Source organism: Nerophis ophidion, linkage group LG13 (assembly GCF_033978795.1).
Source record: "Nerophis ophidion isolate RoL-2023_Sa linkage group LG13, RoL_Noph_v1.0, whole genome shotgun sequence".
NCBI lineage: Eukaryota > Metazoa > Chordata > Actinopteri > Syngnathiformes > Syngnathidae > Nerophis > Nerophis ophidion.
The window spans coordinates 35,739,848-35,764,982 of NC_084623.1; the positions used below are offsets into that span (position 1 = coordinate 35,739,848).

The following is a 25,135-nucleotide window of genomic DNA, read 5'->3' on the forward strand; positions in this document are numbered from 1 at the left end:
ATTGCCTTGACTGGTTTTATTGTCGGTCAGCCTAGGTTTTTTTTTTAATGTGCTATAGAAACAAAGTCTGACTTGTTTCTGTGTGCAGTTTGCATGTTCTCCCCGTGACTGCGTGGGTTCCTTCCGGGTACTCCGGCTTCCTCCCACCTCCAAAGACATGCACCTGGAATAGGTTGATTGACAACACTAAATTGGCCCTAGTGTGTGAATGTGAGTGTGAATGTTGTCTATCTGTTTTGGCCTTGCGATGAAGTGGCAACTTGTCCAGGGTGTACCCAGCCTTCCGCTTGAATGCAGCTGAGATAGGCTCCAGCACCCCCTGCGACCCCAAAAGGGACAAGTGGTAAAAAATGGATGGATGGATTGACTTGACTTGAATGGAAGTGGCTTAAGGTGTATCACTAAAGAAAAACCATTTATTTGCTCATGTTGTAATCACTTGGTCCTTGTTTCATTTCTGGCATTTCCTGCAAGTTAAAAAATAATATGCCGATAACATTTTGAGCTACTTTGCTGACTAACTAACAGACGGACGAACACATTTAAGCGGGTTTTTTGTTCATCTGTCGCTTCCAGACTGCAAGCAGGTCCACTCTGGAGTTAGTCATCTGGGCCACCGATTGCTATACGCAGATCATACACAGTGCGTATGGCCCCTTGGTCCATGGGGACCCCATTTTGCGTGAAGAGGCTCCGCTCATATACAATGTAAATCATTGACAAGGTGCTTTTTATGAAATTTTACCACAAACTCAAAATAAAATTCAGCCCTGTCAATCATCCCCAACTTTTGTCTGTGTAGGTGGAGGCAGAGGCTGCTCGCACGCATACACACTCAGAGAAGTTGAACCTTGTAACTTAAAAGTAAAGTAACGTGATAGAAATGATCCAGATCACACCAAAATGTACACACTAAAAAATAACCAGATTTTAACCCGGATGGTTCAGAAAAGGACAAACCCCTTATTTTAGTTATTTTAACTCAACATTTTGGGTGAATTTTTTCAACTCAACTGTTGTGTTGAATTGTTTAACCAAAAAGTTGAGCTGTGATAACTTAATGTTGGGTTATTTCTAACCAAACTATTGGGTTAAATTATTTAACCCAAAAGTTGAGTTTTGCTAACTCAATGTTGGTTGAATCATAACCCAACTATTGGGTTGAATTTATTTAACACATAAGCTGAGTTATGCTCACTACAATGTTGTGTTATTCCAAAACCAGAAATTGAGTTAAATAATACCCTTACAACCCAAAAAATGTAATGCTCTTCATAAAAATAACTCAAATATTTAACCCAACACTCACAACTAATAATTTGGGTTATCAAAATAACCCAGTATTTGTTAGTGTGTAATCACTTGTTCCCTAGCCCATTCCAGACAATTCCTTAAAGTTTCATCATAATCCGCCCACAACTTATTTGAGTTATGTTGCAAACAAACAAACCCTGAATGCCCTACCTCTGCCAGAAGGCATTAGCTGTCATTTTATTGACAAAAATAAGATAATTCTGGAGCGTGTTGCTAATTTACATTACACTGACAGATATAATGTGCTTATCTAATTTAACAGCATATTCTACACAATGTGCTCGTTAAGATGTGAGTGGTGACTTTAAATATGTAGCATAAACACCATGACACGTGTGTATGACAATCTGACAAGAACATACATGGAAAAATGCAGTGCTTTGACATTTGATTCATATTTTATCAACTTTAGAATATTTGTTTTACTCTTGTGTATGAATGATGTTTAACTGAATGTTTAAATTGTCTTTCTCATGTGAAAGCTGATACATTTTTTAGATTCTCCTTGCAGTAGTACAGGTGTATTTTGTCGTGGCTGAATAAAGCCTATTTTGCACATTTTCCTTTGCCATGCTGGTCAGTCTTTTTTTAAATTTATTTGTTCATTAATTTCAAATTTCCTTTTTGTAATTAGTGAAAATCACAAATGTTTTTGCGACTTTCACTTTCTTTCGCAATTTTATTGCAACCATTACATACAAAAACCTACACTTTCCAATGCAATTTTTTAAAAGAACTTCTGCAAGTTCGCGCATCTCAAAAAAAGCCTGCGAGGTCCTGGGGGAATTCTAAATTACTGTCCATTTTCAAGAATAAAGACACAAATAAAGAATATTTTGTTAGATTTTTGGAAATCCTGTGCTTTTCGGGGTTAGGGTTACAAAGAACACTTAAAACGCTGATTAAAAGGTCAAAAAATTATAAGGAGATGTAATGTTGATGCGAAAAATAAGCCTTAGAGGCGCCATTGTAAGATTTCTACAATTAAAGCACTTGTCTACATAATTTATAATGGTGGTTTTTTTGGCCACATTTTTGCATAAAACATGTTTTGCAGATCATCTGCGTCTTCTTTTTGTCGGTCATGTTGTAGTTTTCAGCGCTTCCATATTGAGTTTACTGACAGATGTAACGTTGAACTATTCGCAATTTTAATATTAGATATGGCAACGGCGGATGATGCATGTGCATTTACGAGCCAGTCTGCCCCACAAGAGGATAGCGAAATAGAATGAGCTCGTTGACTACAGCAACGGACTGCAATGGGCCAGCGGCCTTGTGGTTAAAGTGTCCTCCCTGAGATCGGTCGGTCGTGAGTTTAAACCCCGGCCGAGTTATACCAAAGACTAAACAAATAAGACCCATTACCTCCCTGCTTAGCACTCAGCATCAAGGTTTGGAATTGGGGGTTAAATCACCAAAAATGATTCCCTGGCGCGGCCACCGCTGCTGCTCACTGCTCTTCTACCTCCCAGGGGGTGAACAAAGGGATGGGTCAAATGCAGAAGACACATTTTACCACACCTGGTGTGTGTGTGACAATCATTGGTACTTTAACTTTAAAACTTAACTTAAAGGCCTACTGAAATGAGATTTTCTTATTTAAACGGGGATAGCAGGTCCATTCTATGTGTCATACTTGATCATTTCGCGACATTGTCATATTTTTGCTGAAAGGATTTAGTAGAGAACATCCACGATAAAGTTTGCAACTTTAGGAGCTAAGAGAAAAGCCCTGGCTCTACCGGGAGTCGCAGACGATGACGTCACATGTTTGATGGCTCCTCACATATTCACATTGATTTTAATGGGAGCCTCCAACAAAAAGTGCTATTCGTATCGAGAAAACGACAATTTCCCCATTAATTTGAGCGAGGATGAAAGATTTGTGTTTGAGGATATTGATAGCGACGGACTAGGAAAAAAAAAAAAACGCGATTGCATTGGGACGGATTCCGATGTTTTTAGACACATTTACTAGGATCATTCTGGGAAATCCCTTATCTTTCTATTGTGTTGCTAGTGTTTTAGTGAGTTGAATAGTTCCTGATAGTCGGAGGTGTACGTCCACGGGTGTCTTGACGCGCAGTGTCTCAGGGGAGTCGACGGCAGCTTTATGGACGACACAAGCTCAGCTTTTCTCCGGTAAGAAGCAACTTTTTACCAAAATTTTCTCACCGAAACCTGCTGGTTGACATTCCGTCGTGATTCATGGTTGCTTGACCGCGCTCTGATCCATAGTAAAGCTTCACCTCCAGGAATTTTTTTGTGTGTTTGTGTGGCTAAAGGCTAAAGCTTCCTAACTCCATCTTTCTACTGTGACTTCTCCAATATTAATTGAACAAATTGCAAAGGATTCAGCAACACAGATCTCCAAATTACTGTGTAATTATGCGGTTAAAGCAGACAACTTTTAGCTGTGTGTGTGTGCAGCGCTCATACTTCCTAAAAACCTGTGATGTCACCCGTACACGTCATCATTACACAACTTTTTCAAGACGAAACTCCCGGGAAATTTAAAATTGTAATTTAGTAAACTAAAAAGGCCGTATTGGCATGTGTTGCAATGTTAATATTTCATCATTGATATATATACTATCAGACTCCGTGGTGGGTAGTAGTGGGTTTCAGTAGGCCTTTAACAAAAGACTTTGGGTACATTTATATCATATATGGGTAATACGCTGATGTCACCAATAGCGAAAACATCACAGATTGGGCAAATTTCAAACAGCCTGTTTTCCGGAAGTAAGAAGGAAGGCAATATTATTTTATAAATAACTTCACCATGCTTTGATTGCAAATTTTCAGGATGTATGCAATTCCAAATATACAACAACAGGTGCCAATAGGTAAGAAAAGTTGCTTTTGCATACTAGGGCTCCTTTAAAATACTTTTATTTTTAAATGCTGCAAAATGAGACCTTTTAGGCCGCGTCAATCACAAAAAAAGCCTTCGAAATCCTGGAGCGCCTGACTAAATAAAGTAAGCAGAACCTGGAATGTCCTTCTTTCATACAGATAACAAACTACAGTTTGCCTTTTTTTTTTTTCATGAGCCACTCATTATGGCAGTTTTTCTTTTTTATTGGAGTTCTTAAGAAACATGCTCCAGGGAGTACCCTCTGCTTTCGACATCCCGTCTCTATGTCTGCACATGATAAGCAGTATGAAAAATGAATTTATGGTTAACCTTCCTCAAAGGGAGCATCCATTGTGCTTTTTAGGGTTTCCATCACAACAGAGGCTTTTAAAAGGCTTTTTTTTTTTAACAGCGCTGTCATCTTTCAGTTCATGATATTGACCGCCACCTTATTCAACATGTCTGACATCTTGTGTTGAAGCGTGTATTGTCATTAGGTTGACTTTGTATTAAAGAGAGGTCAATGTGTTTGAATTAAAAACGCAAGCAAAGCAGAGCTTGCTGGCACAACTTGCGGGCTTGGAAGCTGAAACAACAAGCAACTGCTGTCTCATTTGCAACTTTTGGCAAGCATGCACAGGAAAGAGAGCTGAGTGTATATGAGTGGTGTACAGTTCTGCTGATGCAAGTGCCCACTTTTCCATGCCGTCACTGCGTCTAACATCCGGGATGACATGTCGACACGTTTTTGTAGATTGACCAGTCAGCTGAAGGGCGATTGGTCTGTCAGCTGCAGTTATGAGTGTGAATATTAATTAAAGCGGGTTACATGGAGAGAGGAAAAAAAAATGGAACATCGAATGTAAAAATTCACTAAAATATTTGACACTTTCATGTACCGTATTTTCCGGATTATAAATCGCTCCGGAGTATACGTCGCACCAGCTGAAAATGCATAAAAAGAAGGAAGAAAACATATATACGTCGCGCTGGAGTATAAGTCGCATTTTTGGGGGAAATTTATTTGATAAAATCCAACACCAAGAATAGACATTTGAAAGGCAATTTAAAATAAATAAAGAATAGTGAACAACAGGCTGAATAAGTGTATGTTATATGATGCATAAATAACCAACTGAGAAGGTGCCTGGTATGTTAACGTAACATATTATGGTAAGAGTCATTCAAATAACTATAACATATAGAATATGCTATACGTTTACCACACAATCTGTCACTCCTAATCGATAAATCCCATGAAATCTTCTTCCTCGATGTCACTTTTCAACAACTCTGCCAACTCCAAAGGTATGTGCCGCTTCCTCTTGTCGTTTTCTACTGGATATTTCACTACGTCCAGCTTGTTGTTCAGTTTTTTGTTCAGCCCTTCTCCGTTTTTATAAGTTACCGCCGAATATGAAACAATCCATTTTAGTAGCTACGGTAGTAGCATATAGCATATAGCAGTTAGCATTCTATGAACCACAATGCACTTCTGCTATGACCTTCCACTGCCGAATTCTTATTGGTTGACGTATATGTGACGATTGCTGACATTTTCTTGGTGTCTTCCACAAATGAGATAAATAATAATAATAATGTACATGATTTCCTTTTCGGTTCCATTTTTGTTCAGCCCTTCTCAGTTTTTATAAGTTACCGCCAACGATGAAACAATCCATTTTAGTAGCTACGGTAGTAGCATATAGCAGTTAGCATTCCATGACCCACAATGCAAATTATTTTTGGTTGACATCTATGTGACGATTGCTGACATTTTCTTCGTCTCTTCCGCGAATGAGATAAATAATATAATTTGATATTGTACGGTAATGTGTTAATAATTTCACACATAAGTCGCTCCGGAGTATAAGTTGCACCCCCGGCCAAACTATGAAAAAAAACTGCGTCTTATAGTCAGAAAAATACGGTAGTTCTTTTCAAATAGCGGGGCGAGTGCCCCTGAGGAAGCACACGGTGCGCTACCGGGCAACATGTTTTATCAGTATCAGGAAGTGTCATTCTTCAAACCCTGTAATCAAAAAGCTATGCACTACGAAACTATTCATTGCAGCCATTAACCCTGACTTCCTCATTTTGATTAATTAAAAAAAATCAGCACATGTTGTTTTATTCATTTTTGTTTTGTAGGTTAGTGTTTCATATGTTGTGCACCTGATTTATTACTGTTGCTCATCAATTTAAATGTACTATTCTTTATACAGTGTATTTAATTTTATTTTTCATTATCAAATAAAAAAAATATTTGATGCACTTTAAATCAAATCAATCAATCAGTGATTATTTATATAGCCCTAAATCACAAGTGTCTCAAAGGGCTGCACAAACCACAACGACATCCTCGGTAGATTCTACATAAGGGCAGGGAAAAATTCACCCCAGTGGGACGTCGACAATGATGACTATGAGAAACCTTGGAGAGGACCGCATATGTGGACACCCCCCCTCCCCCACCCACCCAGGGGACCGAAAGCAATATGATTTCTGTTAGAGACTAAACAATGTCAATTACGTTATTCTTTGTTGTAAGTTGATTTGTATTCTATAGCAGGGGTGTCAAACTCAAATACAGAGTGGGCCAAAATTTAAAACTGAACAAAGCCGCGGACCGAGGTTGAACAAATTAATCTTTTAATAGGGACCCAAACAAGTTTTTCATTGAATATTGAACAAGCAAGGCTTAAATATGCATAATTGAGTTTAAAATAATAGTAATAATAATTAAAAAATATCAATGGCATATCAAATCAAATTTAAATAAAAATGTAATGCCTCTTTTGTATTTGCAGCCTTCTGAGGTAAATATTAACATTAACTTTTTCCAGAGGCTAATACATTTGAAAATAAAATAATGAATAAATCAACCATTCAGGCCTTTTTACTGCTCAGTTAATGTCAGGGCTCAGGTGGGTGGGTTTTAGGGGGGCGGGGTTTGTTGGTAGCGGGGAGGGGGTGTATATTGTAGCGGTCCGGAAGAGTTAGTGCTGCAAGGGGTTCTGGGTATTTGTTCTGTCGTGTTGATGTTGTATTACGGTGCGGATGTTCTCCCGAAATGTGTTGGTCATTCTTGTTTGGTGTGGGTTCACAGTGTGGCGCATATTTGTAACAGCGTTAAAGTTGTTTATATGGCCACCCTTAGTGTGACCTGTATGCTGTTGAGCAAGTATGCCTTGCATTTACTTACATGCGTGTAGAAGCCACATATATTACGTGACTGGGCCGGCACGCTGTTTGTGAGGAGGAAAAACAGACTTGACGACAGGTTGTAGGGGACTCTAAAGGCAGTGCCTTTAAGGCACACCCCCAATATTGTTGTCCGGGTGGAATTCGGGAGAATGGTTGCACCGGGAGATTTTCGGGAGGGGCACTGAAATTCGAGAGTCTCCCGGTAAATCGGTGAATGCAGTGTTACAGCGGCACCGCTGTATAACACCGGCGGGTCAGCTCTAATGTTAATTTGATATTGCCTCAAGGGCCAAATAAAATTACACGGCGAGCCAAATTTGGCCCGCGGGCCAGAGTTTGACACATACTGTATGTTCTATAGTATGTATTCTTTTTTCTTTGTTCTTCATGTTAATTTAAGATATAATGCTTTTCAGCGGTGTACTTATAACTATTTTGTAGACAAATGATATCGGACATTGCGGAGAGTGGGGGCGTGAAATGTTTTGTTCTTCCCAGGAGGTGCTTAACAGAAAACAATTGAGAAGCACTGCTCTTGCGTGTCTTTTTTTGTCCTCATCACAGCTAAAATGGTTCTTTTTTGTTTTCCGCTGATGATTCTCTTCTCAGGAAGTATAATATCCGTGTGGAGGACATCATGGTGAGGGACGTGCGCTACATCACACTCAACTGCTGCTACAGAGATCTGCATAATGTCCTGATGACGGGTCACCTCAAAACTCTGGCTCTGGTGGAATCAGCTGGTAAATGACGGACGCATCCTGTAGTATGACTTGTACCAACATTATTATTTTGTTATATATATATTGTTTATTATACATAATTACAAACCCCATTTCCATATGAGTTGGGAAATTGTGTTAGATGTAAATATAAACGGAATACAATAATTTGCAAATCATTTTCAACCAATATTCAGTTCAATATGCTACAAAGACAACATATTTGATGTTCAAACCGATAAACTTTTTTTTTTTTTTGCAAATAATCATTAACTTTAGAATTTGATGCCAGCAACACGTGACAAAGAAGTTGGGAAAGGTGGCAATAAATACTGATAAAGTTGAGGAATGCTCATCAAACACAGTGCCGTGACCTCCGATCCCTCAGACCGCACTGTATCAAAAACTGACATCAATCTCTAAAGGATATCACCACATGGGCTCAGGAACACTTCAGGAAACTACAGCTGTAAGTGCAAGTTAAAGCTCTACTATGCAAAGCGAAAGCCATTCATCAACAACATCCAGAAACGCCGCCGGCTTCTCTGGGCCCAAAATCATCTAAGATGGACTGATGCAAAGTGGAAAAGTGTTCTGTGGTCTGACGAGTCCATATTTCAAATTGTTTTTGGAAATATTCGACATTGTGTCATCAGGAACAAAAGGGAAGCGAACCATCCAGACTGTTATCGACGCAAAGTTCAAAAGCCAGCATCTATGAGGGTATGGGGGTGCATTAGCGCCCAAGGCATGGTTAACTTACACATCTGTGAAGGCACCATTAATGCTGAAAGGTACATACAGGTTTTGAAACAACATATGCTTCCATCTAAGCGCCGTTTTTTTCACGGATGCCCCTGCTTATTTCAGCAAGTCAATACCAAGCCACATTCAGCACGTGTTACAACAGCATGGCTTCGTAAAAAATGAGTGTGGGTACTTTCCTGGCCCGCCTGCAGTCCAGACCTGTCTCCCATCGAAAATGTGTGGTGCATTATGAAGCATAAAATACGACAGCGCAGACCCCGGACTGTTGAACGACTGAAGCTCTACATAAAACAAGAATAGGAGAGAATTCCACTTTCAAAGCTTCAACAATTAGTTTCCTCAGTTTCCCAACGTTTATTTAGTGTTGTTAAAAGAAAAGGTGAACATGCCCTTTCCCAACTACTTTGTCACGTGTTGCAGCCATGAAAGTTCAGTTAATTATTATTTGCAAAAAAAAAATAAGGTTTATGAGTTTTAAATATCAAATATCTTGTCTTTGTAGTGCATTTAATTGAATATGGGTTGAAAAGGATTTGCAAATCATTGTTTTCTGTTTTTATTTACATCTAACACAATTTCCTAACTCAAATGGAAACGGGTTTTGTATATATATATATATATATATATATATATATATATATGTTATATTATAGTTTTATGCACCTGGGGATAGGTTGATTGGCAACACTAAATTGGCCCTAGTGTGTGAATGTGAGTGTGAATGTTGTCTGTCTATCTGTGTTGGCCCTGTGATGAGGTGGCGACTTGTCCGGGGTGTACCCTGCCTTCCGCCCGATTGTAGCTGAGATAGGCGCCAGCGCCCCCCGCGACCCCGAAAGGGAATAAGCGGTAAAAAATGGATGGATGGATATATATATATATATATATATATACATATATATATATATATATATATATATATATATATATATATATATATATATATATATTACATGTGCAACTGTGGTCAATAAGTCCAATAATAACAACAGGAGAAGAACACATACCTTATTTGGTGTGATAAGATAAAAATGATTCCTCACTTCGTGATTATAACTTTTTATTAGTTCTATTTCGATCAATGATGACGACAAAAAACGATGTCAAACGCGGCGAGTTCCTTCTTCTTTCAGTACGAGCTGTCACGTGCTTCCTGATAAACACAGTTTGGTGTTTCACATTATGCAGCAGGCCAAGAACAAACAAGCTAAATTTCACAATAAAATCACAAGAAATGTGTACACCCATGACTTAATGCAGGCTAGAGCCTATCACACATATTGCACATTCACACTGGCTAATCCATTACACAATGCAATCTTATCATGTAACTGCTGACTTCTCTGCAGGGCTGGTATCTCTACACCTCATTTCATCCTCCCCAGTCTTTATCTCCATTCACTATTTTCCCTACTTCCCTTTGCAATCGCTTCCCTCTCTAGCTACGTTCTTTCCTCAGCCATCTAAGAGGTTGTTTTCTTTTTTTCACCATACCTGTCGCTTCTATGCCTCCAAACTAATTGCAATGCATTTTCTAGCAACTCCTCCAGGGCTTCGTTACATTAGTCTTCACCTTATTCCCTCTCATCTATTTCTCACACAGCATCAATGATCCTCTTGGGCTCCATCGAACGTGCTCAGCTCCAGGCGCTGCTCTCTCTACAGCTTGGTCGTCCTCGTCGCCTGGAGTTCATCAGAGAGCGGGATGCAGCGGAGAAGAAGCGTATGTCTGTTGTGTCCAACTCTGACTGCGAGTACGACCACCAGCGAACAAGTCAAAAGGTCCGCTTCCAGGTCAGAGATCATAGGCAACTTTGACCGCAAGTTGTTTACTTGGTACTTACAGACTAAATACTTATCTAATTAGGAGAAAATGCTTACACAAAGTACAGGTGAGACATACATTTTAAATATTTCCTTCCATTAAGCATACCAGGCAAATCTTCAATTTGGTCTAAACTATGGTATAGATTAGAACATACTAGGACACATACAGTACAGCGCTACATTTATTATACAGTACCAATATTTGATCTCTTGTTGATTTATCTGTGTTGGCCCTGTGATGAGGTGGCGATTTGTCAAAGGTGTACGCCACCTTCAGCCCGAATGCAGCTGAGATAGGCTCCAGGGTCCCCGAAGGGAATAAGCGGTAGAAAATGGATGGATGGAGATATAAACAGCCCACAATTGTGTTGGTAGATTTCATTTAAAAAAACATATCATCAAAAAGCATCCAGAAAAAAAGCAGACATTAAATAAAGATTTCAAATAGAGGTGTCCTGATCCGTATAGATATTGAATAGCAGTCCGATACCAACAGAAACTATTTTCAGAATATATTGCCTTACATCTATAGACTCCAATACAAGTTTATTTGGTTAAGCTGGACAGCCAGGTAACAGCTAATTGTTCTCCAACAATTATACAAACCCCGTTTCCATATGAGTTGGGAAACTGTGTTAGATGTAAATACAAACAGAATACAATGATTTGCAAATCGTTTTCAACCCATATTCAGTTGAATATGCTACAAAGACAACATATTTCATGTTCAAACTGATAAACATTTTTTTTTTTTGCAAATAATCATTAACTTTAGAATTTGATGCCATCAACATGTGACAAAGAAGTTGGGAAAGGTGGCAAAAAATACTGAACAAGTTGAACAATGCTCATCAAACACTTATTTGGAACATCCCACAGGTGTGCAGGCTAATTGGGAACAGGTGGGTACCATGATTGGGTATAAGAACAGCTTCCCAAAAAATGCTCAGTCTTTCACAAGAGAAGATGGGGTGGGTTACACCCCTTTGTCCACAACTGCGTGAGCAAATAGTCAGTTTAAGAACAACGTTTCTCAAAGTGCAATTGCAAAACATTTTGGGATTTCAACATCTACGGTCCATAATATCATCAAAAGGTTCAGAGAATCTGGAGAAATCCCCCCCCGTAAGCGGCATGGCCGGAAACCAACATTGAATGACCGTCACCTTCCATCCCTCAGACGGCACTGTATCAAAAACCGACAGCAATCTCTAAAGGATATCACCACATGGGCTCAGGAACACTTCAGAAAACCACTGTCACTAAATACAGTCGGTCGCTACATCTGTAAGTGCAAGTTAAAGCTCTACTATGCAAAGCGAAAGCCATTTATCAACAACATCAGGAAACGCCTCCGGCTTCTCTGGGCCCGAGATCATCTAAGATGGACTGATGCAAAGTGAAAAAGGGTTCTGTGGTCTGACGAGTTCACATTTCAAATTGTTTTTGGAAATATTCGACATATTCGACATCGTATCAAAGGGGAAGCAAACCCTCCAGACTGTTATCGACGCAAAGTTCAAAAGCCATCATCTGTGATGGTATGGGGGTGCATAAGTACCTGTGGCATGGGTATCTTACACATACAGGTTTTGGAACATCATATGCTGCCATCTAAGCGTCGTCTTTTTCATGGACGCCCCTCCTTATTTTAGCAAGACAATGCCAAGCCACATTCAGCACGTGTTACAACAGCGTGGCTTCGTAAAAAAAGAGTGGGGGTACTTTCCAGGCCCGCTTGCAGTCCAGACCTGTTTCCCATCAAAAATGTGTGGCGCATTATGAAGCGTAAAATACGACAGCGGAAACCCCGGACTGTTGAACGACTGAAGCTCTACGTAAAACAAGAATGGGAAATAATTCCACTTTCAAAGCTTCAACAATTAGTTTCCTCAGTTCCCAAACGTTTATTGAGTGTTGTTAAAAGAAAAGGTGATGTAACACAGTGGTGAACATGCCCTTTCCCAACTACTTGGCACGTGTTGCAGCCATGAAATTCTAAGTTAATTATTTTTTGCAAAAAAAATAAAAATAAGTTTATGAGTTTGAACATCAAATACCTTGTCTTTGTAGTGAATTCAACTGAATATGGGTTGAAAATGATTTGCAAATCATTGTATTCCGTTTATATTTACATCTAACACAATTTCCCAACTCATATGGAAACGGGGTTTGTACATGGTTGGTCTTTTCTTGTATTTTAGTGAAGTCATTTACCAAATGTTAACATTGTAGGCTATAGGCTACTACCCAGACAGCAAAAAAAAAGAAGTAATTTAATCAACATTGAGATTTGGTCAGATATCAATGTTTATATCAACATTGATGTTTGACCTTGAAAAACACATTGCCATGGTCAACATTATACTACTGTTAAATGTTTAACAAATTCTGACAATGAAGCAACCTGGATTCAACTTGGTTATGATCAACATTGTAATAACGCTGAATACCTGACCGATTCTGACAATGAATCAACCATGATTCAACCATATTATCATTAGTGAAAAAGCATTGAATTTTCAACCTTTTCTGGCAATGACAAACATTGGTTCAGCTATATATACCGTATTTTTCGGAGTATAAGTCGCACTGGAGTATAAGTCGCATTTTTGGGGGAAATTTATTTGATAAAACCCATCACCAAGAATAGACATTTGAAAGGCAATTTGAAATAGATAAAGAATAGTGAAAAACAGGCTGAATAAGTCTACATTATATGACGCATAAAGAAACAACTGAGAAGGTGCCTGGTATGTTAACGTAACATATTATGGTAAGAGTCATTCAAATAACTATAACATATAGAACATGCTATACGTTTACCAAACAATCTGTCACTCCTAATCGCTAAATCCCATGAAATCTTATACATCTAGTCTCTTACGTGAATGAGCTAAATAATACTATTTGATATTTTATGTTAATGTGTTAATAATTTCACACATGAGTCGCTCCTGAGTATAAGTCGCACCCCCGGCCAAACTATGAAAAAAACTGCGACTCATAGTCCGAAAAATACGGTACTAATAAATAGGTTAGTTTTTTTCTTCGAATCTACCAATGTCTATTTGAGTCATTTCATTGTATTTGAAGGTGTATCATCCATCACAATGGATCAAAAATATTGGGTCTTGTTCTTCACTTACCAGGCCTGTGTGCGTGTGCGTGTGCGTGTGCGTGTGTGTGTGTGTGTAGATTTCCACTGAAGAATCATCCTTCAGCCCCACTCATCCAATTTCTCCAAAGCCCCTTAAACCTGCTCTGAAGAGACCCTCTGTGGTTGAGCGGCCCATTGATATCCCCACCAGTAAGTAACTCTCCTACACACACCCACGTCATTTTTTGTAAATATGAAATGGATTAGATCAGTCATTCTCAAGTATTGAAGCGGGGCCCCCTCTGGGATGCGGTGTGTTGACAGGGCGGGGCGTGTGTGACCCTGGAGAAAATGCTTCATCAGTAACATGCTTCAAACTGCGCTTCGAAAATCTTTGTCTTGCAAAATGTGCTCATTGTATTCATCAATCCTGACTTCATTTTGATTCAATTCAGCACACATTGTTTATTAATTTTCATTTTGGAAGTTACGTTATTTATATGTTGTTTTTCTGGGTTAATGTTGCTGATCCATTTGAATTTAGTATTATTTATAACATTTTTTTTTTTTTTACTTTTCAGTATAAAATGGCTCCAGTCATCAAAACATTTTTGTAGTTTGAATAAGGATTTTGTTTTCAGCCAAATTAATGCACTCTAAATATTTTCTGTTAGAAAAAAACAATGTTAATGAAGTTATTTATTGTAAATTGATCTGTAGTTCTTTTGTCGATGTACAACAATTTTATAAACAAATGATAATGTTCCTTGTCACAGCAAAGAGTGGGAGAATGGTAAATGTTTTATTTTTATCTCTTTAGGCTAGGCGTAACAGAAAATAATTGAAAAACACTGGGTTGAATGACGGAAGAAACAATGTAATGTTGTACCATATGTACAACATTAATCACCTTATTTTCACTATCGTATCAGAAATACGCAACATTGGATCAAATTTTGTGATTCTACTTTTTTAATGCTGAAGTAGTAGATTCATGTGCCCTGCAAACATTAGATCAGGTGTGTTCATAGTCTGGCCCCCAGAGCCATTAGTGGCCTGCAACTTGAGTTTTGCTGACCCACAACATACTGTCTAAAAATGAAACTTAACCAAATATCAATAAAACTGTAAGAAAAACCAAGAAAGACACAGAATTGTGTCTTAAAATTTAATATGTTTGTTTTTACTTTACTTATCTTTTTTTTTTTTTGCTAAATTAAAAACATAGAAATAAAAAAGGGCCCTTGGAACATCCAGGGTGAAACATATTCCATTCTGGAGTCGTTAATCAAACTGCAAATTGTTTTATTTTATGTATATATATATATATATATATATATATATATATATATATATATATATATATATATATATATATATATATATATATATATATATATATAAATATACACATATATATATATATATATATATATATATATATATGTATATATACGTATATTTATATATATATATATACATATATATATATATATATATATATATGTATATATACGTATATATATATATGTATATATACGTATATATATATACGTATATATATATATATATGTATATATATATATACGTATATACGTATATATATACATATATATATGCCCTATATCAAACAAACATAACAAGGGAAAGATGGCTCAACTTTTTATTTAACAACAAAGCCAAACCAACAACTTCCACCGACGCCCTGCTGACAGACACAAACATACACACACACTAGCCCTGTAGTGCACGGAGTTTGAAAAACAAAGCTTCTTATCTGCAATCATTAAGAACAAAATAATTCAATCTTCTTTACCCTGTTAATTAATCTTCTTGGTAAGCAGTGCTTGAAGGGATGGGGGAGAGGCAGTGTCGACAACGCTGTGGATACGTGTTGAATGTTTCAAACAACACATCACTTGTCCATTTCTTTCTTTGGCTCACACTGATCTAGCAGAAATAGCCTGCCAGTCAATATGTGGTTTAAATTGGAGGTTCCCTGCACATAATGTGACATGATGGGTTTGTCTCATAGGTCTACAGGACCAGTCAGGCAACTCTCTAAAGAACCTGTTTTGTGCCAGTCCAGATGCAGAAATGATGGAGGTAAAGTAACCTTAAATGCACCTAATAACATCTCGCATACACACACACACACACACACACACACACACACACACACACACACACACACACACACACACACACACACACACACACACACACACACCAGGGGAGGCATCATGCTCTTCAAATGTTCTTCACACTCCTATGCTATCTCACACATACAGTTCTTTACACCCTCCAGTACATTACCTCCCACACTTATCCACAGAATACACTCTCAGCCCAACCACAAGGGAAACACGTTTTTTCTCATTAGTGTATCCATTCTAGATAGCTTTTATTTTTATTTTAATGTGTTGTGTTTTCTTATGTATCCTGCTGGTAAGTTCGTTAATGTGTGCTTATCCCTGGTTGGTGGAAGAAAAACAACAATGTGGAGAGGCTGGCGTCTCCTGAAAACAGGAGGCCGTCAAAACGAGTCCGGATATCCATTGTGGTAAGAGCCGCCGGGATATCCAAATACCTGGATTCCACCCGGTAACCGGTTCATCAGCCAATCAACACATTGTCATCTTGTCATCTCATACATACCGAGGCTAATCACTTATGCCGATGGCCTGTGAGCTGGGCAATGGTGAGCCCAAGCCCATCTGTGCCATCGTGCCAAAATATTTCGAACAGCCTCCTCCTTGTTAAACCTGTAACCTGTCTGCTGACCTTTCAGTGCCTGTACTTGCTGCAATGATTGGCTGAGCTTAGATCCATTCAGCGTAACCTGTTTTTATTGCCACAAAGGTCAGTAAAGGTTATGGAGATCATCTGACCACCGACATGACCACAATTCCTTATTGCTGTCTGACGCTGGGAAGCGATGATAGTTCACTCACTGGCATTTTCATAGTTTTCTGTTCTTAAAGCTTATTTCCAACTGAACTCGGGCTCAGTTTTGGGAGGGATCAGTTTTTAACTTCAAAACAGGAATCCCTCACTCATTGGTATCAATAAACTGCTCAGACATCAATAGTGCAATTTGAAACTGTATGTTAACATAGACTACTTCAGAGAGTAAACACAGCAACACTACGCAGAACACCAATTATTGTTGTAGGGATGGAACAAATTTCATATCATGGTTATTTTAACCAAAATTATCATGGTTATCAATATCGTCACGGTATTGTTGAATGTACCGTATTTTTCGGACTATAAGTCGCAGTTTTTTTCATAGTTTGGCCGGGGGTGCGACTTATACTCTGGAGCAACTTATGTGTGAAATTCTTAACACATTACCGTAAAATATCAAATAATATTATTTAGCTCATTCATGTAAGAGACTAGACGTATAAGATTTCATCGGATTTAGCGATTAAGAGTGACAGATTGTGTGGTAAACGTATAGCATGTTCTATATGTTATAGTTATTTGAATGACTCTTACCATAATATGTTATGTTAACATACCAGGCACCTTCTCAGTTGGTTATTTATGCGTCATATAACGTACACTTATTCAGCCTGTTGTTCACTATTCTTTATTTATTTGAAATTGCCTTTCAAATATCTATTTTTGGTGTTGGGTTTAATCAAATACATTTTCCCCCAAAATGTGACATATTCTCCAGTGCGACTTAAATATGTTTTTTCCCTTCTTTATTATGTATTTTCGGCGGGTGCGACTTATACTCCGGATCGACATATACTCCGAAAAATACGGTACTTCTTTTTTGGTGTTTGTTTTAGTGTTTGGCATAGAGGCTCGTTCGTCCGTGTTGATAGGCTATTCTTCCTCATTTGGTTTGAATCCGAAACATCACACACCGTGATGTTTGGCTTTGCAATCATCTTTTTTGCTCCCAATTTTTTTTACCGTGCGGGCTCTGTCGCTGTTAGAAGCTAGCAGTCCTGCCTCCACTCACATCGAAATAGATTCCTAATGACGGTTCAGAGGGTTCACTCCCTTCATTTAAATGAGCCATGCATCAATGCCAGAGTTACTTTTCATTTATCGTTAATTTATTAATTTATTATCGGCCTAGGTTAAGTTGAGATTACTGCAACTACTCCTCCTTTTGTTTTTGTACAGTATAAATAATTTAAGGGGATCAGGTCGTTCCGAACCACAACATGTCGTAACACGAGGACCACCTCTGAGAATTAAATTGTATGTGGAATCCTTTTGCTTTGTTTGTTTAAAAAATATTCATTGAACAACTGCATTGTTTAAACCCAGTTTTTGCTTTTTGCAATCTAAAGCTTATTTTGTACTGCACAGTGGCTATTTGGTCACTTGTTGTATGCTGCTTTATTAAAACACATGGACTACAACTTTGTAACTTTGTTTTCTGGATGATCCCTAAACATATTAATGTACCTAATGTGGTCAACAGACTTATCCTATCCATTTTTTTTTTCGATTAAGATGATATCTAACGTGGCCAACAGGGTCAAATGCACAGCAACATCCAAAATACACACAAACCCCCTGAACACATGCAATACGGGGAAAACACAAACAGGAAGTACAAAGAAACCTGAAGTTAGCTATAGAGAGCCAAATAAATACATACATTTTTAAGTATTTATTTAAATGTGTTTTAATTCATTATAATAAAAATTAAATACATAAATGTGTTTTTAAATGTGTCATTAATTTATTCAATGTAAAATTACGTAAAAAAAATTTACATTGGCCAAACTGAAAAAAAACTGCGACTTATTTTCTGAAAAATACGGTGACATAAAATCTTAACTGAAATGCAGCTCAACATTTAAAGGTGCAGTTTTTGCTAGCAGAGATTTCAGAAATCCCAATCAGAATCAGAAATACTTAAATGATCCCTAAGTAAAAATTTGGAAAAATATATATATTTTATTTTTATTGTTTGTAATTGTTACTATGATTAAAAGAATACTAATGAAAAAGGAAAGTTTATTTCGTTGGAAAGCAACACTTCCATTATTTTTATAAATTGTAATTACAATAGCATTTAAATAATAATCAGAAAATAATGCTGACAATGATATAGTTTATCGGCCCTAGTCGCAAGTCGCTACACTTCTCTACTTTTAACTTCTATCATATCTCCCAAACATGAGGCGGTGGCAGTGCATAAAAGTAAAGGAAAGTAAAGTGAATTAAGACATTTGGAAAAGTTCAGGGGTGAAATTAACGAGAAATTAATCTTGAACATGTTTCTATGAAATTGCCAGTGATAGCTGGGAATCTTAGTGGTCTCATTATTGAGACTTCCTCTCGTCCGTAACCCTGAGGACCACCTGTATCCATGTTTTGCTTTATCTGGAAATAAAAAATGGTGGTCAGGTGTTCTACAAGTCGGGGGCTGTTAAAAGTCGGCATGCTGTGCTATCCATCCTCAACTGTGTCACCTGAGGTGTCCAATCAGTGACGCCACCCAGAGTGGGCATCACCCCCTGGAGTGACCCAAAGTCTGATTGTGTTTTAGGTAATTGAAAGTTAGCGCATTGCTCTGTTAATTATTCACTGCTCCAAAGGGGAGTGAGTTTTTCTGTGCATGCTCATAAATATCGGGAGGGTAGAATCAAAATGTCTTAATTAGGATTAGGCATGCGTTTTAAACAACAGCATATCATCCACCTCTACAATAAACATAAAACGCATGACACACGTGATTTCCAATGAGGTATTTTACTTCTAACTAGGTCTGCTGCAAATTGGCAATCATGCTAATGACACTATTGCATGTCTGTCACTGAGACAAGAATCTCTTATAATTTGAGGAAAAGGATGATAAAATAAAAAATGGTAAGAGCATGATTTTATTTATATATTTTTTAAAGAGGAAAATATAACTTTGTATGTTCAATGCTTGGTCATATTTTAATGAATTGTTGATGAGCCTATCGTGGGCGAGCAAATTTTCATCATAAAATTGTTTCACATCATTTATGTCATTCCCTTCACCAGGCGCCACCACCCATCTTAAGAGGTTTCTTTGGGGTGAGCAACACTTATTCCAAATGTAATTATTACAGTCGCATAGTTCTGTTTTTCCCTTAAATTTGCAAGCTGTACACAATTCCAGCCATCTACAAACAAGGATATCTTTTTTTTGTTTTTTACAAACTTGTGGTAAAAGGTCCCTCTGAGATGTACAGTGGGGCAAAAAAGTATTTAGTCAGCCACCGATTGTGCAAGTTCCCCCACTTAAAATGATGACAGAGGTCTGTAATTTTTATCATAGGTACACTTTAACTGTGAGAGACAGAAATTATAACTAATATTGATACTGTTGTTAATATTCATTTTTGTTTCACTACTTTTGGTTTGTTCGGTGTCGTGCTTGTCTCCTCTCAAGTGCTCTGTTTATTGCAGTTCTGAGTGTTGGTGGGTCAGGTTTGGTTTTGGAATTGGATTGCAATGTTATGGTATTGCTGTGCAGTGGTTTGTTGGATTGATTTTTAAAAAAATTCAAAAATAAAAAAAATGAGAATCGATTCTGATTCGCACAACGTATTCGATTAGATTCGTATTCGAATTTATTGTTTCCCAAATCCCTACTATTCACCATTAATTAGTTGCTTATTAAAGTAACAAAAACTGAATATAGAGTTATTTGGACCCTAGGGGAACATATAAGGATTAGGGTTAGGGTTACTAATAAGCAATAATTCTAAGGTTATTGAGGGAAGACTCTTAGTTAATGGCTTACTGGTTGTATAATAAGGCCATGCAGAATAAGGCATTAACTAGTACTTAATAATGACTAATTACGAGCCAAAATGTTACTAATTTGCAGGTTAGTAAGCAACTAATTCATGGGGAATTTGTGTTCCCCATACTAAAGTGTTACCGACCTTTTTTATTTTTATAGAATTGTGTTACATTCAAGTTAAACAGACCATCCATCCATCCATCTTCTTCCGCTTATCCGAGGTCGGGTTGCGGGGGCAGCAGCCTAATCAGGAAAGCCCAGATTTCCCTCTCCCCAGCTGCTACGTCCAGCTCTTCCCGGGGAAAACCCGAGGCGTTCCCAGGCCAGCCGGGAGACATAGTCTTCCCAACGTGTCCTGGGTCTTCCCCGTGGCCTCCTACCGGTCAGACGTGTCCGAAACATCTCCCTAGTGAGGCATTTGGGTGGCATCCTGACCAGATGCCCAAACTACCTAATCTGACTCTTCTCGATGTGGAGGAGCACCGGCTTTACTTTGAGCTCCTCCCGGATGGCAGAGCTTCTCACCCTATCTCTATGGGAGAACCCCACCACACAGCAGAGGAAACTCATTTCGGCCGCTTGTACCCATGATCTTGTTCTTTCGGTCATAACCCAAAGTTCATGACCAAAGGTGATGATAGGAACGTAGATCGGCCGGTAAATTGAGAGCTTTGCCTTCCGGCTCAGCTCCTTCTTCACCACAACGGATCGATACAGCGTCCGCATTACTGAAGACGGCGCAACGATCCGCCTGTCGATCTCAGGATCCACTCTTCCAGACTTTTAACAGGTTAGTTATTTCAATACTAATAATATATTAAGAACTAAATGATAAGTAATACATCAAAAGTGTCATTATTATTGCAGCAATGCAGAACTTGAAGAATGTGCAGAAAACGATTTACTTGAGTTGTAACGCTTGTTACTCATAATTACGGGTGTTCTTGAATGCCACCTCACTCGCCGTAACCATCATTGGCGAATAATGAGCAAGTGCTGTGGTTGCTGTTGTTGCTGTGGTGCTGACAATGTAATTAGGGCTGCTTTCAAGACAATACTTGTTGCACGTGGCTGAGTCTGCATTCACTTAGATCAGTGGTTCTTAACCTGGGTTCGATCAAACCCTAGGGGTTCGGTGAGTCGGCCTCAGGGGTTCGGCGGAGGTCAAAACACACCCGACTCATCCTGTAAATACAAACTTCTACCTATCGGCGTATTATGGATACGGCAACAGCTGACTGATTTGCAGGTGTGTAATTTGTTGTGAGTTAATGCACTGTGTTGGTTTTGTTGTTTGAACAAGGTGATGTTCATGCATGGTTCATTTTGTGCACCAGTAAAAAAAAAAAAAAACATGGTAATACTTTCGTATGGGGAACATAATCACCATTAATTAGTTGCTTATTAAAATGCAAATTAGTAACATATTGGCTCTTAACTAGTCATTATTAACGCCTTATTCGGCATGGCCTTATTATAACCCTAACCCTATCCAAATAACTCTGAATTAAGTCTTTATTAATTAGAATATGTTTCCCTAGTGTCCAAATAACTCTAAATTTGACATGATCTATGGTCTGGATTATGGTTTTGTTAGTTTTTGGACCTTTTTAGTTCCTGTTTGCGCTCCCTTGTTTTGTTTGGTTACCATGCCGACTTATGATCATTCTGTGATGGGCGGGGGGGATTCGCAGCTTTGGACTATTTCGGACAAGGCTTGCAGGTAGGAACATATTTATTAACTCGATAAATCTTGGCAGGGCATGAGGTAAACAAACGTAAACTATGGTGGGGAACAAACGCAAAACTGTGGCATGAAACAAACAAACTATTGGCTTTGAACAAACACAAAACTGGCAAGAAATTAACAAGACTTACGTGGCCACGGCATGAATTGAGCAACACAAACTGTGGTATCGCATGAAAACAAACAATGACGCCAGGCCGACTGCCTGGCGAAGACAGGCTTAAATGAGGGTCTTGATTAGAAACAGGTGCGTGGTCCGAACACCAGAGGCAGGTGAAAATCATAAGTTGGCATGGTAACCAAACAAAACAAGGGAGCGCAAACAGGAACTAAAAGAGTCCAAAAACTAACAAAAACATGATCCAGACCACGGATCATGACAAAATTAATTTGTTGTTGCTTAAAATATGTTCCCTATGCTAAAGTGTTACCAAAAACACATAAGTTTGTTTTGAATTTGAAAAAAAACAAAACATTTTATTTTTAACTAAAGAAGGGTTCGGTGAATGCGCATACGAACCTGGTGGGGTTTGGTACCTGCAACAAGGTTAAGAACCACTGACTTATATTAAGACACTGATAGCTCTTTTTTTTTTTTTGGTCGGGTTACTAGCACCAGCACAGTTGCTATTATGGAACCGTGTTTAGGTGCTTATCTCTACTCGCCACTATTGACTTTGTCCAGTCTTTATAAATGTGCAGCAAATGCTGTAGTGCGTAAAGTGAAATAAATCCACACAGTCTTGTTTCTTTCATTGGTGGGTAATAACTGCGACTGATGGCGGAGGATATTAAAATCCAGTAATGTGTTAAAGGGGAACATTATCACCACACCTATGTAAGCGTCAATGTATACCTTGATGTTGCAGAAAAAAAGGCCATATGTCTTTTTAACCGATTTCCGAACTCTAAAAGGGTGATTTTGGCGGTTTAAAAGCCTTTCAATTGTTCGCCTGTCAGAGTAATGACCTTTCACCCGTGACGTCACATCGTGAAGCGACCCGCCATTTTCTCAAACACATTACACACACCAAGTCCAATGAGCTCTGTTACTTTCCGTTTTTTCGACTGTTTTCCGGTACCTTGGAGACATCATGCCTCGTCGGTGTGTTGTCGGAGGGTGTAACAACTCGAACAGAGACGGATTCAAGTTGCAACAGTGGTCAAAAGATGCGAAAGTCCCTCGTTTGTTCTGCACACTGTACCGGCAACAGCTATTGCTACGACAGAGATGGTAAGAATGTTTGGCTATCCTGCGACACTCAAAGCAGATGCATTTCCAACGATAAAGTCAACGAAATCACAAAGGTGAGTTTTGTTGATATTATTGACTTGTGTGGAGTACTAATCAGACTGATATTTAGTCACGACATGACTGCAAGCTAATCGATGCTAACATGCTATTTAGGCTAGCTGTATGTACATATTGCATCTTTATGCCTCATTTGTAGCCATATTTGCATCCAGCCTTTCCCTCCACCCACATTTAATGCCAAACAAACACGTACCAATCGTTGGATTTAAAGGCAATCGCCGAATTCGTCCGTGCTTTCTCTCGTGCCGCTGTCTGTCGTGATATGGCTCAAAAGCTTCTGTTTCTTCTTTAATTTTGTTTTCCGTACCTGCCTCCACAATCCAACCATCCGTTTTAATACATGCGTAATCTGTTGAATCGCTTACGCCGCTGAAATCCGAGTCTGAATCCGAGGTACCATGCTATACCTTTCTGCGCTATCCGCCATGTTCGTTTCTGGTGGTTTCACGCAGTGACGTCACAGGACAATAGACGGGTGCATATAGCGATGGTGTAAATCAGGCACTTTGAAGCCGGTTTTCGGGATATTGCGTGATGGGTAAAATTTGGAGAAAAACTTTGAAAAATAAAATAAGCCACTAGGAACTGATTTGTATTGGTTTTAACCATTCAGAAATTGTGATAATGTTCCCCTGGAGGAGTGGACTGTGTGGTCAGTTCTGAGAAAACACATCATTGGATGGTTCCTTTTTGGATGTGTTGAGTGGGTTTATTAGTCATTACTGCTTGAAAGTCAAGTGATTGGTAACCGCTTTGTGGCAACAGTGTGTGGGTGTATTAAATAGCCTGTGGGCTTTCATCTCCTGTCATCGCCACTTCTTTTTATTATTGTTATGCTGATAAGACATACTCTGACTTTTTGAACGCTATGCATGCCCAGTCGAGCATATGGAAGACTATCAAATGTAATTTTTCCAACTTTTCTGCAGTGTCCCCTGTGGCACAATAGAAATCCAGTTGGCACTTCATCTCTTCCCATGTTTGTTTAGGAATCTGGCTGATGCTCTCCTTCGCACTCTTCTCTATAACTTTTCAAAAGCCCTCACACCTCCAACCCGCCTCCTAGTCTCCCTCTATCTTGGTTGTGAAATATTGATGCAGGGTAAATGACATCAGTAGTCTGTTCCAGAGAAATGATGCCGCCCAGGCTCTCCGTCTCGGTTTTCTCATTATTTCCCCTTCTTGAGTTTTCATAATGCCTCCATGCTTTATTTATGATGGCTTGTGGGCTCAGGTTTTTGTTGCTGTTTTTGTTTTTGACACCTCACTATTTCTTTCCTGTTCTTTTACTGTCGACTTTTCTTTTGTAATATTACCTAGCCTTTAGATGGTGAATTGACACTCGCGGACAAAATAAGAGCAATTATCATTTGAATTTATTATCTTCTTTTGTGTTGATGAAGCATCCATTGATGTGGCCCTCGTTAATGGCTTTCCAGTCTAAAAGGACTTGAGTGTGTTTCACGCTCTCCTGCATTACTACAGTATAATACTCATAGAAAAATAACTAAA

General features: G+C 38.6%; 1 protein-coding gene across 1 annotated transcript in view; it reads left to right on the forward strand.

Moving 5' to 3' along the window:
- Positions 1-25,135, forward strand: part of LOC133564490 (chloride channel protein 2-like) — a 361,490-nt gene that overhangs the window by 279,857 nt on the left and 56,498 nt on the right. The window contains exons 16-19 of the mRNA XM_061918842.1: positions 7,994-8,127; positions 10,478-10,668; positions 13,900-14,011; positions 15,837-15,907. Coding sequence (XP_061774826.1) covers positions 7,994-8,127; positions 10,478-10,668; positions 13,900-14,011; positions 15,837-15,907 — 508 coding nt within the window. The remainder of the gene's footprint in view (positions 1-7,993; positions 8,128-10,477; positions 10,669-13,899; positions 14,012-15,836; positions 15,908-25,135) is intronic.